Consider the following 16,199-nt stretch of genomic DNA (forward strand, 5'->3'; position numbering starts at 1 on the left):
TTGATGTTTGTTGTCACCTGTGTGATACATAAAAGAACATCTAAAACTGCACTGGCCGGAAACACTCAGATAGAAAGTACGCTCTTAAATACATTAATGTATTTTTCTGTACATGTGTAATGTTGTATATATGTGTACATGTTGTTTCAGTGACAGTTCCAGCTGACTACACTCTTGAAGATGACGAGGAGGAAGAAGATAAAGAGGAGGAGGAAGAGGAGGAGACCTATGCTAACGTGGATGCACTGAAGTGTGCCTATGCCAACAGAGTTGAGAAAAATAATACTTACATGGCACCTGACAGTCTCCCAAAGCCAGATAAGAATCAAGTCGACTATAGTGATGATGATGATGATGAAAACATATATGAAGATCCATCCAATACACAGTGTGGTGAAGACGAGAACATTTATCAGAATTATTAGAATTCTACTCAGAAATCCTCATCAAACCTCGAATCACACCTGTTGGTGTTTCAGGTAGAAAATATAACTCATGCAGTGTTGTGTTAAAATACACTTGAATAATTTTTCATCGATATCTATATTTTTAGTTCAAAAGTTTAATAATTTCTTGTGCTTCTTTTTATATCAGTTGAATATTAGTACATTCTACGGTGATTCATTTATGTTTTTCTTTAAAACTGTGGGTTTATCAACTGATTATTATAGCTTCATGAAAACTGATAAAACAGAAAAAAAAAGAACATGCTTGCTCAAATAATTTCTCATTACAGCAAAAACTCCAAAACTCCCCTATCTACGACTGATATGCACTGATATAAAAACAGTGTGTAAATGATAATATAAAGATAATATCTGATAGAAATGAATATAGAGGAGTCCAAAACTTTAACCGAGGGACACATACATACATATATTAAAAGGGCTGCATTTGGCCCCCGGGCCATCATTTGGAGACTCCTAGTATAGAATTAATGCTATTTTACCTTTTCTGTATCAACTATACCAAATAAAAACATTTTAATCAAATGTGCCTGCATGAATTTTCACAAAATTTTATAACACCAGTTTGAACATAACATGTACATGCAACACAATTTTAAATGAATAGTATGTTTATGTCAGTTAAAATTAACCAGCTAAGGATTATGTTCTCAGTGTAAAGTGTAAATGATTTTTTTTTTTTTTTAACTTCTTTCTTTAACTCTGAAACCTGACGGAGGGTGAGGAAAAGATCAATTCTAGAAAAATAATGAGCAGATTAACACAAGTAAATCTACTTCTGTGGTTTGTTTCTTTTTAAATTTCATTAAATAATCCAAGTTTGAAAGTAGTTTGTAAAAAAATGTTCATGCCATGAAGAAGGACACAACACGCTTAGGCCTCCTGAACAAGAAACCACATCACAAACAAGTCAGGGCCCCCAAGGGGGAAGGATATGCTCCCAGTCATCATCTACAAGGAAGACAAACACTGGGGTCTTGTGGGAAGTCACAGGACAGGTACATCAATGGGGCATTGTTCTTGAACAGGTTTGTCAGCATTTCCTCCACATGGTTCCAACAAGTAGTTTCTGCTGCAGACAATCATGGAGCTGGTCCAGTCAATACAGAGGGATGGGGTCATTTGCTCTGCTCCTCTCACCACACACCTCACTTCTTCTGCAGCCTCTGAATGTGACTATCAGTCTCCTTTTATAACCATCTGCATCAGCACCTATGAGTTGCCTGCACCTTATACAGAGGATGAAGGCAGAAGGATTACTTTCTGTATGCAGTGTATGCAACAATACCAACAATGTTTTTCACAAAACTATTAGTGTGTGTCCATGTTTTTTTTTGTTGAACAGCTACACATAAATCAGAATCTTAAATTAAGAAACTGTTTATTAATAAATGTAAAGTCCCTCAGTTAACATCTGCTCTTTCTCTCTTTCATCTTGATCCAAAAACATGATATGTGATGAAGTAAACTGCCATAATGATGCGTCAGTAAAAACACAACATTCACAACATGCAAGTTAAGGGAAATGTTTTATAAAAATACTCAAGACTCAAAGAATTACTTGAGCCATTTACAAATGTGTATGTGCAGGCCTACAGTTAAGTTGCTGCTTTTGTGGAAGGTGGTAGAGGACATGCTTTTTGTTGTTTAATGTTGTTAAATTTAAGGTAAATTTTGATATTGTTTGTTAAGAAAGAAATATACTAAATCAAATAATGCATCACATGTTTTAAATTGTTGTCATTTGTCATTGTTTCACAATTGACAATGGGCTTTAGTTTACTACTATTTTCTTTCACCTATGAAAAAATAGTTAAGAAGTTAGTTGAAAGTTAAATCTGTTATTCCCATGTAGAAAGTGTAGTGTGAGGACATGGCCTCACGCCGGGGCACCAAAATATGTAGGGAAATCTACATGGGCCTGTGAGGGAGGTACCATTAGATGTAGGGAGGTAACTGATATTACAGACTGGGATTTAGAAGTTCTAAGTTAAAGCAGCACTCACGTGGCCTTTGTGAGTGTTTGGCTCTGACTAGAAATAAATTTGTGGGCACCACTCAACAAAGGTTGAGAAATATTACCAATCCAATTTAATCAAATATCTGAAGGTTCGTAAATTCTTTTCCATATCAGTGACCTGTATCTTGGAATGAAATCACTGGAAATAACATCACTATTCACCAAAGCAAACTGTGGTTTATGCATATTTATTGACCAAGTTAAACAGACAGCATTTCATTATCAAATATGCAAATGAGTGTAGGTTGCTCTAAATTGGTGTCTAGAGATCTGAGATTAGGTACAACTTCAAGAGTTATCTAAAGTTCTTTGTTGAGTCTAAAATGATAAAGCAAACCATTCTGTGACGGTGTGCATACAACCCAGGGAGCGTGGACATGTCTAGTTACCCTGTGGTCCTGCTGGGTCCAATGAAGGTTTGAGTTTCTCAGGACGTCGGTATATCTTAAACATTCTGAGCTGAACTGCTTCTGCGATCTGAACTGAGATCTGATGAACTGAGGTCTGGACTGAGCTGGGGTCTGTCTTTCTCCTCTTAAGTCTTAAATTAGGCAAGAAAGACTGACCAATGAGGTGTGTGGTTGTGTGAGCTTTGATGTGAGGAATGTGAGTTTGTGTGGGGAGTGTTGTGACACAGCTCTAATATTACACAATATGAACATTAATAGTTTTACACAAATGAAGTATTCATATGACATATACAAATCAGTATTAAAACACACCGGCAATAGTTCATCGAATGAATCGATTGTTTCATTCCTTTCTTTCTCTGGATAAAGTCCATTGGCTTGAGATTTAGAGATTGTTCCATCAAAATCCCATAGTGTCTTTTATTTGGCAATTATATTCAGTGAACTCACTTCAGTCAATTGATGTATTAATAGGGGAAGCTTTATAGAAAAGTAAGTCTTCAATCCTCAAAATCTTGAATCTTTGTGCGGTACAGCATGCAGGGATGTCTCTGCTTGAACACAAGTCATTAAATTTTGATTTGGGTGACAGGTCCAAGATGGGGAGGTTCAGACAAGAGAGGGAAGGGTATAGTGTCTCGAACTTAACCCCTGTCAGAGGCGTTGTCCAAACTTTGTGCAAGTCTATTCCCTCAGATTATGGTAACAGCCATGATTTCACATCTTCCATAGGCCAAAGGTCAAAAGTCTATGGTCCCACAGAATGAAGGACAAACAGAAATGACAGACGTACTTGTGACTCTTCTTGTGTGTTATCTTACTTTAAAGGACAGAAACGGGCTGCAGGTATGATTATTTGGCATTAACAACTGAACATTTACTTACAGGATCTACACGTAATCTTTAATAACAAAGCGAGCCAGTCAGTGTGTGGGTCCAACAGTCATTAGGCAGCTTTTATTTACAGGCTGAATAAAATAACGTTAATGCCACTGCAGGGGTGAGGCTCCACCCTAAAGCTGGGGTGAAGGAAACATGCTCCAAGTGAAAAAGAAACAAGAGTATCACAAAGGAAATCATCACCACAATTGAAAACACCCACTTCAGATTTATTTGGCTCAACAGAAATAATGAGGAAGTGAGCTGGTGCACGTCTAACCTTCATGGTCACAGGACAGAGACAACATCATCAGCTACCTTGCCACACAAAGTAAATAGATAAATCTACAGAACATTATTTGAACATTTCAAAAACAAAACGTTGGAATCTTGGACCCTTATGTAAGTACATGTATTAATTCATGTTTGAGCTACTACAATAGGTTAATGTAATGCTGACAATTTTACTGTAAATTTGGAATACTGAAGTTGCCATTTAGCAGAGATTTTACTTATACATACTTATTAATGGTTCAAGCTCCACATGCTCATTGGGATTTTTACACACCTTGATACCCAGGTAAGTTACAGATTCTTTAAATGAAATTCCATGCATCTGGGATGTTTTTTTTAAGCAGGAACATTTCACTTTTTTTTTACACGAATAGTCAGTCCTGAAACATCTAAGAAGACCTGAAGACATTAAATTTATTTATTTATTTATTTGAGACAGGGACAGCGCACAAATAGCTTTGGGTATTTGATTTTTGTTATACAAAAATAAAGTAATAGTGCCCCTTACAGATTGAAACTAATTTCTAAATTTTGTTTATTGAAATTTTCAGAAATTTTGCACAAATTTTAGTTTTTAGTCACAAAAGTCAATGACACCCATGCCATTTTGTTTTACAGTGTTGCCATAGCAATGAAAGAAATGCTCCATGTTATGGGCTTTATTCATGCTTATGTCACAAAACTAGAAAACGTTTGGACACATGGGGTCTGTTTGTGATAGTAACTCTGACAAAATCTGGGAAAATTGTTCACTTTTCCTCATCTAGATGTCATTGTATTGTATTCTATTTTCCTTTTATAAATTGTCTGTTAATTAGTGTATTATAATTTATCTAACATCATAAAAAAGAAAGAAAGATGTCATTGTCGCATCATTCGGTTATGTTCAGCAGATCAAGTTACAACCAGCTGCTGTACGTGACATTGAAGATGCGATTAGAGTCCTGTCTCCCATGGAAAAGCTTTGGTAGGTTGTGACGACGCTGCTGCTGAATCCATGGTTTTATCACAAGTTGAGTGTTGGTAACTACACCCGAAGTCATCATATGCAAACGTCTTCCGGTAAGCGTGAATACAGCTCTAATGGTAAAATTAGATCTAGGTTTAGACTAGTGTTAGGGCTTAGGTGGGGGCAGTGGCCGATCATTGCTGATTGTGGCTATATTTACAGACTGAATAAAAGGATTAGGGATGGACAAAATTAGACGGGCTGCAAATAATTTAGTTTTCTATTATTATTAAATTATAGTCATTTATCACATTTATTAAATATATGATGCTAGAATAATCTATAGTTAGAGTACAGTGTGTAGTTAAAAAGTATCAACCATATACGTAGAAATGTGAATGTCTGGAGTTTACTTTATGTTGGTTATTTACAATTTCTTACTTAATTTTTTCTTGCTATTGTGATTAATTTTTTATGTTTCTGTATCAGTAATAACTACACATTACAGTCTCAATTTCAGCAAACTCAGCCAGTTTTTAAATCCTCTGTGGTCAATGTGTTTTTTCTACTTCTCTTTTCTTGCACAAAAAAAAGACTTATGAAAATGCCCGTTTGTGTGAATGCTGTAGACATGACTGAAACTAAACCCTCTGTTAGTCTTTTTGTTAGTTTTGCCATTATGCTACCCCACAGTCAGTGATTGTGACTTCAGTAGAGCTGTGGTGCCAGTGAGATACTTAAACAGTCCTGCTTTGGTGAGCTCTGCACTGGGGTCATGTAGAGTTATGGCCTGTCACATGACCTAAAGAAATCCCTGCCTAAACAATGTAAACTGGCTTTACACCAGTAGCGTGTGGTGATTTTTATGGGCAGGCAAGCAGAGTTGGGGTGGACATATTTCACTGATAATTTAATAACACCACTTTTTATGCATACCACATTGCAAATTAATGTTTATTTTAATGACATATTAAATGCATATATACTGAGCCACTAAATGGTATACTTAAATAGTCAATATAGTCAAATTAGAGACAACTGAGACCTACATAGTTTATTAATATTTGTATATTGGATTGTATTTGAAACCCTCTTTGTACAAACAGGGCTATTTGTGGTCAATTTGTTTCTTCACAGATTTGTCCTATTCCTACACCTTATTTATCCAGCTGAGCCTTCAATACTATGGTTGTCTATGTAATTATTATTATTATGCATCTAGAAACCATATAAATGACAAATGACATCTCTACACTTGCACAACAGTGCATTGGTCACACAAGTGCACTTATAATACAGCCCCAATTATAATACAGCCTGATGTGTCACAAATGTCCCATCACATTAGAACAGCACGTGGTCACTCACCTCTCATTCATGCAAAACCACGTCTATCCTGAAGAAATGTCCTGTATTTCCCTGAAGCAGAGTAGGTCCAGAGCACACACATGTTCCCCCACATGTGTGTAACAGTGTTGTTATTCCACTGACACTGTTACGCCTTCATAAGCTCACGGACGGAGCAGAATCCAGGCTGCAACAAATGCTCACTTCATTGCTCCGTCTGCATCCTCCATATCACATAAACTAGCCCTGGAACTCCTGCCGAACCTGCGCACTCATGTGGAATTGGCGCACATCTCCGGTTTGCGTGAATGATGATAAGGGTTTATTCAGAACTGTTTTGAGTTCGCTGTGGTCCTCAGTTCACATGCGCAAGCCTTTAAAACAACGGGCTATAGCCTCTCCGGTTGTAAGCGCACATAGAAATCATGAAGTATAAGCCATGTGCCTCCAGGCCTCCGTAGAAAGGTAAAACAACACAAGTTAATGGGATGTTTGGAACCGTGATTGTTGCAGTTTGCTCAGTGACCAGAAGAGTGTAGTAAAGGGCTTTACCACTACAACCATGTTTTAAACAGACAGAAGTGAAGGGGAAAAGGGATTATTTGGATATATCAGTATGGGGAGAAAAAAAAAGTGTATCTAAATTTTCAGAAACTTTGCATAAAATTCAGTTTTGGAATTTTGATCACAAAAGTCAATGACACCCATGTCATATTTTTTATGGCATCGCCAGAGTAATGACAGAAACCCTCCCCCTTATTCTAATGATAATGAGAAAACCAACACTGCATTAGAGCTCATAACCAAATCCCAGACACACAACCCCCATTGCCCCGACAGGCCTTGCAGCTCATCACTTATGCAACTATTGAAACAATATTGAAGGGACATATTCCATTATTTTATGTTTGCTCTATTTCCTGTACTTACAGTGTTTAAACCCCAAAAGATACCAATGATGTGCTTGGATGGAGGCTACAGTTCACAGGGCCACAGATTTATTATGGTCTGATCCAACTCTGAACATCATCAAGGTATCCTACGAATAATGGCAAATTGTTGTGGAAATTATCAGAAAAATAATACCAAAAATATAGATGTTTTCAAGTTCACAGTCTCACAAGTAGAAGACGAGAAAGAGGGGTTTTGACTTAACATAGAAAATGGAAAAGATTTGTTATATTGCATGTTATGACACAGGATAACCCATTCCATATTGCAAACATTTCTACCTCATCAGGCAGTCTCTGGGCAGTGCTGGTGTGAAAATGCAGGGAGGTGGTAAGTGTGTTTTCTGTTAAGTTCCTCTAAAGTTTCTTGTAAAGCACACACAGCTATGGCAAAGACACAGGACAGACCCTTCTGGTATTTGGCCATAGGTAAGAATTGAAAATATAACAAACATGAACAACTACATGACACAATCTACTCATGTAAAACATATATGTCTGTTGTCTAGCCCAGCTGCTGCTTTCATCAGCTCCACTTGCTGCAGGTAAGTACTTCAAATCTATCTATAATCTGTCATTATTTAATTCTATTTTATGTAAAGCATCTTTGAAGAGTGCTATATAAGTTTATAATTATTATTCATACTTCTTAAATCAAATACCAAAAATATAAATAAAAAATATATTACAGATTCCTCTCTCTAGAGGTCTGTGTGCTTGTGAGCTGTAGTTTCAAATGATTTAATTACATTTTTAAGTAAATTTTTTGACTGTTAAAGACCATAGACTCTTGTGCCTTTTTCTTCTTTTTGTATTGCAGCAAAATTTTATCAAACATGATATATTTGTTCTCTAGTCTAACCTTTGATCAGGACCGTACTGCTGTGGCTTTATTTCACAGGGGCTTCAATCAGACTGGTTGGTTCTGGTTCTTCTCGTTGTTCTGGAAGAGTGGAGATCTACCACGACAGTAGATGGGGAACAGTGTGTGATGATAACTGGGACATGTCCGATGCTCAAGTCGTGTGCAGACAGATGAACTGTGGGGAAGCAAAAAGTGCGACAACAAAAGCCCAGTTTGGTCAAGGCTCTGGTCAGATCTGGCTTGATGATGTGAGCTGTTCTGGAACTGAGAGTGATTTAACTCAGTGTGGACACAGTGGATTTGGTAATCACAACTGTGGACACAGTGAAGATGCTGGTGTGGTCTGTTCAGGTAGGACTTGTCGTTATGCCTACTGCAGTATATTTAGTTTGGAAATAGTTAAATATGTTGTATCTTTTTACAGCCAGATTACAATGTCTTTTTGTATGTTATATTGCATGGTCAATCAAATTGTAGAACTTCACATCATGTCCGCCAACTCATTTTTTGCCATTAGGAAGGTTTGCAAAGCCAAAGATTTCTGTAACCAGGCGAGAGGTAACATGGGGTCAAAGTGTCAGACTCACCTGTTCCATAAATACAGAACATTCAGGAGGAACATTCACTCTGAAGCGCTCAACTCAAAATGTTCAGACATCCACCTCCAACCCTGCCACCTTCAGCCTGTCTCGAGTGACCTTTGACAATGCAGGACCTTACTCCTGTCTGTATCAGAAAGACCTCTCAGGTCACTCTTTTAGCTCTCCACAAAGTGACTCTGTAACATTTGATGTTTCAGGTATGGCATTTGCAAATTCAAGTTTATCTTATTCCCATAATCCTTTTCACTGTACTATATATTATAAAGCATACTGTATTTCATGTTTATTTTTGTCCTAGTCATTTTCCCAAAGCCCAAAATCTCTGTGACCCCATCTTTGAAGATCATGTGGGGTCAAAGTGTCACACTCACCTGTTCCTTAAATACTGAACATTCAGGAGGAACATTCACTCTAAAGCGCTCAACTCAAAACATTCAGACATCCACCTCCAACCCTGCCACCTTCAGCCTGTCTCGAGTGACCTTTGACAATGCAGGACCTTACTCCTGTCTGTATCAGAAAGTGCTCTCAGGTCGTTCTTTTCAGCTCTCCACAAAGTGACTCTGTAACGTTTGATGTTTCAGGTATGGCATTTGCAAATTTAAGTTTATGTTATTCCCATAATTCTTTTCACTGTGCTATGTATATTTCACTGTATATCATGATTATTTTGTCCTAGTCGTTTTGCCAAAGCCCAAAATCTCTGTGACCTCATCTTTAGAGGTCATATGGGGTCAAAGTGCCAGACTCACCTGTTCCATAAATACTGAACATTCAGGAGGAACATTCACTCTGAAGCGCTCAACTCAAAATGTTCAGACATCCACCTCCAGCCCTGCCACCTTCAGCGTATCTCCAGTGACCTTTGACAATGCAGGACCTTACTCCTGTCTGTATCAGAAAGTGCTCTCAGGTCGCTCTTTTAGCTCTCCACAAAGTGACACAGTGTCACTTCATGTCACTGGTAAGTCTGTAAGTTTTGGGGGCTTTAACTGATTTACTGACTGACATCAAGACTGATGCTACTTAACTTGCTATTTTCCTCCCAGTGGACCTGCCCGTGCCCAGCCTGTGTGTGTCTTCTCCTGCTGGGGGACACTGCTCCTCTGACACTGTCCACATCACCACAGGAGACAGTTTTGTCCTCCACTGCTCTGTCTCCTCAGACGTCCCAGAAGGCCTGTTCCTCTTGTGGTTCTCTGGCTCCAACAGCTCTGTCCATCAGCCTTCAGTCAACCACTCAGCCTCCTTCCACTTCCCTGTGTCCCAGAGCCAACACCAGGGACAATACAGCTGTGTGTATCAAGTCACTGGGGCAGGACACACGTACACCTCAAACACAACACTGGATATTGTTATTAAGAGTAAGTAGCCAGGGGGTCCAATATGTTATTTCTTTGCCTGGAATGTTCCACAGTATGGCATTTGTGGCAGTGTGAAAGTAAAATGTAACTGTCCCAGAGAGGCCACTGTAATGCAGGTGCACGAATTCATTTCCTGAGTTTCTGGGCACTTGCCCTCCCAGGTAGCTCCATGAACTCTGTATTCGTTGCCAGTGTAACTGTGTTTATCCTTCTAGATGGCTGGATGGTGGATGGCTGATCCTCACCCTGCAAATCTCTGCACATACAAATAAACTTACGTTGCCTTATCTGATCAAACAATGCATTGTCTTCTAGTGCCTTTGGTGTTGGTGGTCGTCCCAGGAATTATGGGAGTTTTGCTGCTGATCCTCTTGATGTTTGTTGTCACCTGTGTGATACATAAAAGAACATCTAAAACTGCACTGGCCGGAAACACTCAGATAGAAAGTATGCTCTTAAATACATTAATGTATTTTTCTGTACATGGGTAATGTTGTATATATGTGTACATGTTGTTTCAGTGACAGTTCCAGCTGACTACACTCTTGAAGATGATGAGGAGGAAGAGGAGGAGACCTATGCTAACGTGGATGCACTGAAGTGTGCCTATGCCAACAGAGTCGAGAAAAATAATACTTACATGGCACCTGACAGTCTCCCAAAGCCAGATAAGAATCAAGTCGACTATAGTGATGATGATGATAATAATGAAAACATATATGAAGATCCATCCAATACACAGTGTGGTGAAGACGAGAACATGTATCACAATTATTAGAATTCTACTCAGAAATCCTCATCGAACCTCAAATCACACCTCATGCAGTGTTGTGTTAAAATACACTTGAATAATTTTTCATCAATATCTTCTTAAAATATGTATATTTTTTGTTCAATATGTTTAATAATGTCTTGCACTTCTTTTTCTATCAATAGGCTATTAGTACATTTCTGATTCATTTATGTTTTTCTTTAAAACTGTGGGTTTATCAACTGATTATTATAGCTTCATGAAAACTGATAAAACTGAAAAAAAAAAAAAAAAAAAGAACATGCTTGCTCAAATAATTTCTCAGTACAGCAAACACTCTGTGCCCATCTCACAACCACTTTTGATATGTACTGATATGAAAACAGTGTGTGTGTGATAATATAAAGATAGTATATGATAGAAATTATAAGTATAGAGGAGGAGTCCAAACCATGACTGAGGGACACATATGGACATACTGTATATTAGCAGTGGTACATTTTAACAAAGCTACCATTCCTTTGAAAACACTTGGAGCATTAATTTTAGTCCAGCATAACAATACACTGTGATATTAATGAGCTTATACTTGTAGAAATACGGTCTATATATATTTGCAACAATTCAGTAGAAAGCCTGAGGGCCAACAAAATCAGTCTGAGAGCCCCCTGGAGACTCCTGGTATAAAGTTAGTTCTATTGTACCTTTACTGTATCACTTATACCATATTAAAACATGTTAATCAGATGTGCCAGAACTACCACAACATTTTACAATACAACTTTGATAACAAAATTTATGTGCAATACAGTTTTAAATCAATGGTATGTTTATGTCCGTTAAAATTAACCTGATTATGTTCTTGGATGTTATGGTCACAACAAGTGTAAATTAAATATTATTTGAAAATTGTTTATGTATCTTCTTTATCTACCTTCATTATCTCTGAAATATGACTGCAAGGTTAGGAAATGATCAGTTCTAGATCAAATTGTACTGCTCATGTGATGTTGACGATCACAGTGCTTACCTTTGCAAAAATCAGAAATAGACTCTGGACAGATGTGTGAGCTCATTGATTCAAAATGACTTTTACCAGTGTGTGATCTCACCCTGACACAAATAACTCTGGCTATGTACAGCAGAGGTGGCCATCTTGTATTCCCCATTCTATTTTGAGCTCTGGCATCCCCCGTCACTTTAATGACACACTTTTTATTTTTGTAGCTGCCTCCTGCATTGAAACTTGATGCATTGGCTCTTCGCAATAGCTTGACAGTAGGTTTCTGCTTAGCTCACATCCCCACATTATACAGGCTACATCAACATAAAGTAAACATCAAGACTGGTTTTAGCTGGTGACTATGCAGAGTCATTCATGAGGGGACATATTTGTTCTCTTAGGTGAAACGAGCTGTGAACGACTGTGATGCACTCTTAGGCATGCATGATCTACACTCACACTCACAACGTAAACCATGATGTTGATCTCATTTACATCATGGCCACCTAATTTTAGTCCCTCAAGTAAATGTTTATATAGATTTTTGCAGCTACGATGATAAATGCCCATATGCACACACCATAACCACTGCTTATAAACTCTAACCAAATGCCAAAGCCCCCAGTAAAGTGACTGTGTATACAAACATTAGTGTCCCCCACCGTCCCGCCCCCTGAAATGAAGAGACTGGGACTAGTGTTTGACAAGAACAGGAACATCCTGTAGCCTAGATATGATCTCAGTAATATTATATTATTAGACATTGTGCGAACATTTAGTGACAGATTATTAACCTACAAAGAAAATGTAGCAGCAAAACCAGCAGTCACCTCTGTGTAATGTCAGTACTGTCATGTTCTAAAGATCACCACTGTGTAAATAGATGTTTATACTATGGCTCTGCACTTTTGTTCATCTAAATCAGTGATTCCCAAACTTTTTTTTTCTGGGGACCTGTATTTTAAAAGTCACAAACCTAACCACAAAGCCAATAGACATTATTAGTAAATTACAAAATAAATGTGGATTTTACCATTATTGAATACTGATGAGGATATTTTATTGTTGACTGAGTGATCGTGTCTCTCTGAACAATTAGTATTACTCAAGTTTTAAATAATGAAAAACAGTAACCGCACCAGCAATAAAAAAGATCCATAAATCATCTATTTGGACATTAAATGGAGCCCATTGCTCTTTCTTTTCAGCATTCAATTGAACCAGCAATATTGGAACAAAACAGTCAATAAAATAATTACAAAAAGATTAGAAATGATACAAGACATGTCTTAACATTTCAACATTTCTAATAAGATAGTGGGGCCTGTCTGTGTTTTTATAGCATGTTCCAGTCCGGCGTGCAGGAGGAGAGCGCAGCAGCAGATCAGGCGCAACATTCAGTCTGTTTCTGTGTTTTGTCTTCATTTTTGAGAGCACAGAAAATCCAAATTCACACATATATGTAGTAGTGAAAGGAATAAGCATAGAAATATGGCCCTACTGGCCGACAGGATATTATGACCAAATGCTGATCAAGAATGTCGATAAGTTAACAAATCCATTATACAACTGTATATTGCAAATCTACATGCAGATTGTGACACGGTGACCCAAAAAAATCTCTTGTGACCCACCTGAAGGTTGCGACCCAGTTTTTGGGAAACAATGATCTAAATTATTTACAATAATCTTATCATTACTTATTATAAGTATCTTCCGCTAATCCGCTAAATCAAAGTTGAATTCACATGGGACAGATTTTCTTTCCCAATAAGAAATATTGGAATGCTCATGTATTGTCAACAACATGCCATGAGAGTGTGTAAAGCAGTCACTGGGCAGAAACACTACCTCTGTAAATAACCTTACAAACTACAGCTGTTAGTTATGGCCTGTTTAAAACCGAATGTGAACTATGTCTCACACACACAGGATCTGACCGTCAGTCCGTCTTTAGCCCTCTAATGAGTCCAGGGGCATTCCTGACTGCACTGCTACATTAACGCCAACAGCACTGAGCTCACCAGAAGAAAATAGCACAGGGGGCGTGGACGAGCAGGACAGCTGGAGTTATATAGAGCAGAGAGAGATCCCTCCATGTCAAACAGAAGAACTCAAACTCAACTCAACTCGACTTAAAGGAAAACCCCAGACTTCAAAATGATGTCCCAGCAGAGCATCCTGAGCAGCTTGTTTGATGATGACCCCTTCTTCAGCCCGGACAGACTGCTGTGGCCCCTGCGCACTGAGGCCCTCTCCTCCATACAGCAGGACTTCTTCAACAGGAGGGCCAAACTAGCAGACAGCCTCTTCACGGAGCTCCACGATGGGCCTCACATGCCTCTGATGTCCTCAGCTTTCCCAAGGTGGGTTCACACATTCACAGCAGTACTCGTGAACTTTGTAACAATACTGACAAAAGGATCAGATGGATAAAACATATTTTAATCTATCACTATCACTAATATGAACAAGATAGATGTAGTTTCTTAAGATTTGGCTTGAAACATAAACATTTAGATGGTAGTCTCTACACTGAAACGTAATGTGGTAGAAAGGTACACTGTCTCAGTAGTATGCAGTTTCACACTATCTATTTTTGTTTGTTTACATTTTTAATTAAGAAATATTAAAGGACCCATATTACGCATTTTTTCCACACATGTTTATCACATGAATCTTGCATATGTCAGCTCTGTTCTTCTCAGAAAACACTCACTAATCTACTTTGTGAAGTCATGTGGTAGTACAGGAAGTGCTCCACTATGATTATTTAACTCCATACACCTTAACTAGAATCATTTGGATCTTTTCATTCCTGGTATTGACAATCTCTACTCAGTAAAAGGTAAAAAGAGCTGTTAATTTGAAAACTACCACTTTATGACATGACAAGGTGGAACAGAGCTTTGTAGACGGACTAATAATGCAGGATTAGGCAAACATATATGAATGAAACAAACACAACTTATGGGCATGTTTTTGATGAGTTAACAACACTCTAACAGGAGTCAATGCATAATATAGGACCTTTAAAGTAAATACAAAATAATATGTCTGTTTCTTTGTGCAGAGTGAGCAATGGCGACCACCATCAAGACATGTCCTGCATGGATCCACACAAAGAGGTCCAGCCGGCCTCACAGAAGAACGGCGACCTCCTGGTGACCCTGGACGCTCGGGGATACGCCCCCAGTGACATCACAGTGAAGCTGGAGGGACGGAGCTTGGCGGTGGCGGCTCTGAAGCAGGCCGGTGCAGAGGAGGCCCAGTCCTGTTCATCCTCGACATCACAGGCTGCCTTCAAGTCCTCGGCCGCTGCCAGGATGGGCTTCATGCAGAGAATCGATCTGCCCCCTCACCTGGACCTGAGCGGGCTGTCCTGCTCCCTCATGGACAATGGGCAGCTGCGCATCCATGCCCCCGTCGCCAAACAGCCAATCACAGACAACAAGGAGAAGGAAGAGGAGAAGGAGCAGGAAAAGGAGGAGGAGAAGAAAGAGGAAGAGGAGGAAGAGGTCCCATTGCGGTTCAGAAGCTCACTAGAGTTCCCCATCAGAAAAGACAAAACCGAGGACCAAACTAACTAAACTTCTGATCTAAACTTAAGATGCTTCCACAGACTGTCAGCATTGCCATGTTTACACGCACTCAGCTCTCTTATTTATTTTGTATGTTTGTAAATGTGTGAAATAGTATTGATAATAAAATTTAAAAAAATAACTTTTCTTTTAATGCTTATATTTGTGGTACTCAGATTTAAAGCTATAAAACTAAAAACACCAAACAAAAGGGCCAAAGTGTGCAAATTTGACCCAAACCAGATAATACAGGAGTGAGTTATTCTTACCTAGCATATTTAAACATGATGAGGTGTCTTGCCAAATGACACAACTGCAGTAAGTAGACCATTTTGCAGAATATATGTTGCGTCCACAAGATGGTGCTAACATCCCATTTCGCTGGGCTTTCTCACAGTACAGGGATTTAATAGGCCAGTCTCTGTAATACACTGAAATAACAGCTTTGTGCCACTGGGCTTCCTGGGGTGAACTTATTTGTTGGAGACAGAGAGCTGCTGTTTCATGTTTTATGAGTGATGTCCTGAGGGAGCCATGACACGTAAGACAAATAAGGACACACATATTCTATAATCGGACCATTTGATTCTCACCGGGTAATGCTGTTATGGCTGCTCTGTGAAGAATTTAGAACATAAGAATCGTCAGCATGAAAGCATGATTCTAGTATTTTATCATTATGTCAGGACAAATGATGGATTAGATTAGATACCGTTT

General features: G+C 38.6%; 1 protein-coding gene across 1 annotated transcript; it reads left to right on the forward strand.

Annotated features, from left to right (window-relative positions):
- The first annotated feature begins 13,993 nt into the window (after nt 1–13,993).
- On the forward strand, nt 13,994–15,624 carry hspb9 (heat shock protein, alpha-crystallin-related, 9). Its single transcript, XM_020927320.2, has 2 exons — nt 13,994–14,267; nt 14,975–15,624. The coding sequence occupies exons 1-2, from the start codon at nt 14,062–14,064 to the stop codon at nt 15,489–15,491; spliced, it is 723 nt and encodes a 240-aa protein (XP_020782979.1). The 5' UTR covers nt 13,994–14,061; the 3' UTR covers nt 15,492–15,624.
- Nucleotides 15,625–16,199: the final 575 nt, after the last annotated feature.

This window comes from Boleophthalmus pectinirostris, unplaced genomic scaffold, assembly GCF_026225935.1.
Source record: "Boleophthalmus pectinirostris isolate CB_2022bp ecotype Guang Dong unplaced genomic scaffold, ASM2622593v1 HiC_scaffold_17, whole genome shotgun sequence".
Taxonomy (NCBI): Eukaryota; Metazoa; Chordata; class Actinopteri; order Gobiiformes; family Gobiidae; genus Boleophthalmus; species Boleophthalmus pectinirostris.

Bases quoted from the DNA above. Each gene is read 5' to 3' on its own strand.
- hspb9 (XM_020927320.2), top strand. From the start codon at position 14,062: ATGATGTCCCAGCAGAGCATCCTGAGCAGCTTGTTTGATGATGACCCC. The intron at 14,268-14,974 runs GTGGGTTCACAC...TTCTTTGTGCAG, and splicing joins ATGTCCTCAGCTTTCCCAAG to AGTGAGCAATGGCGACCACC.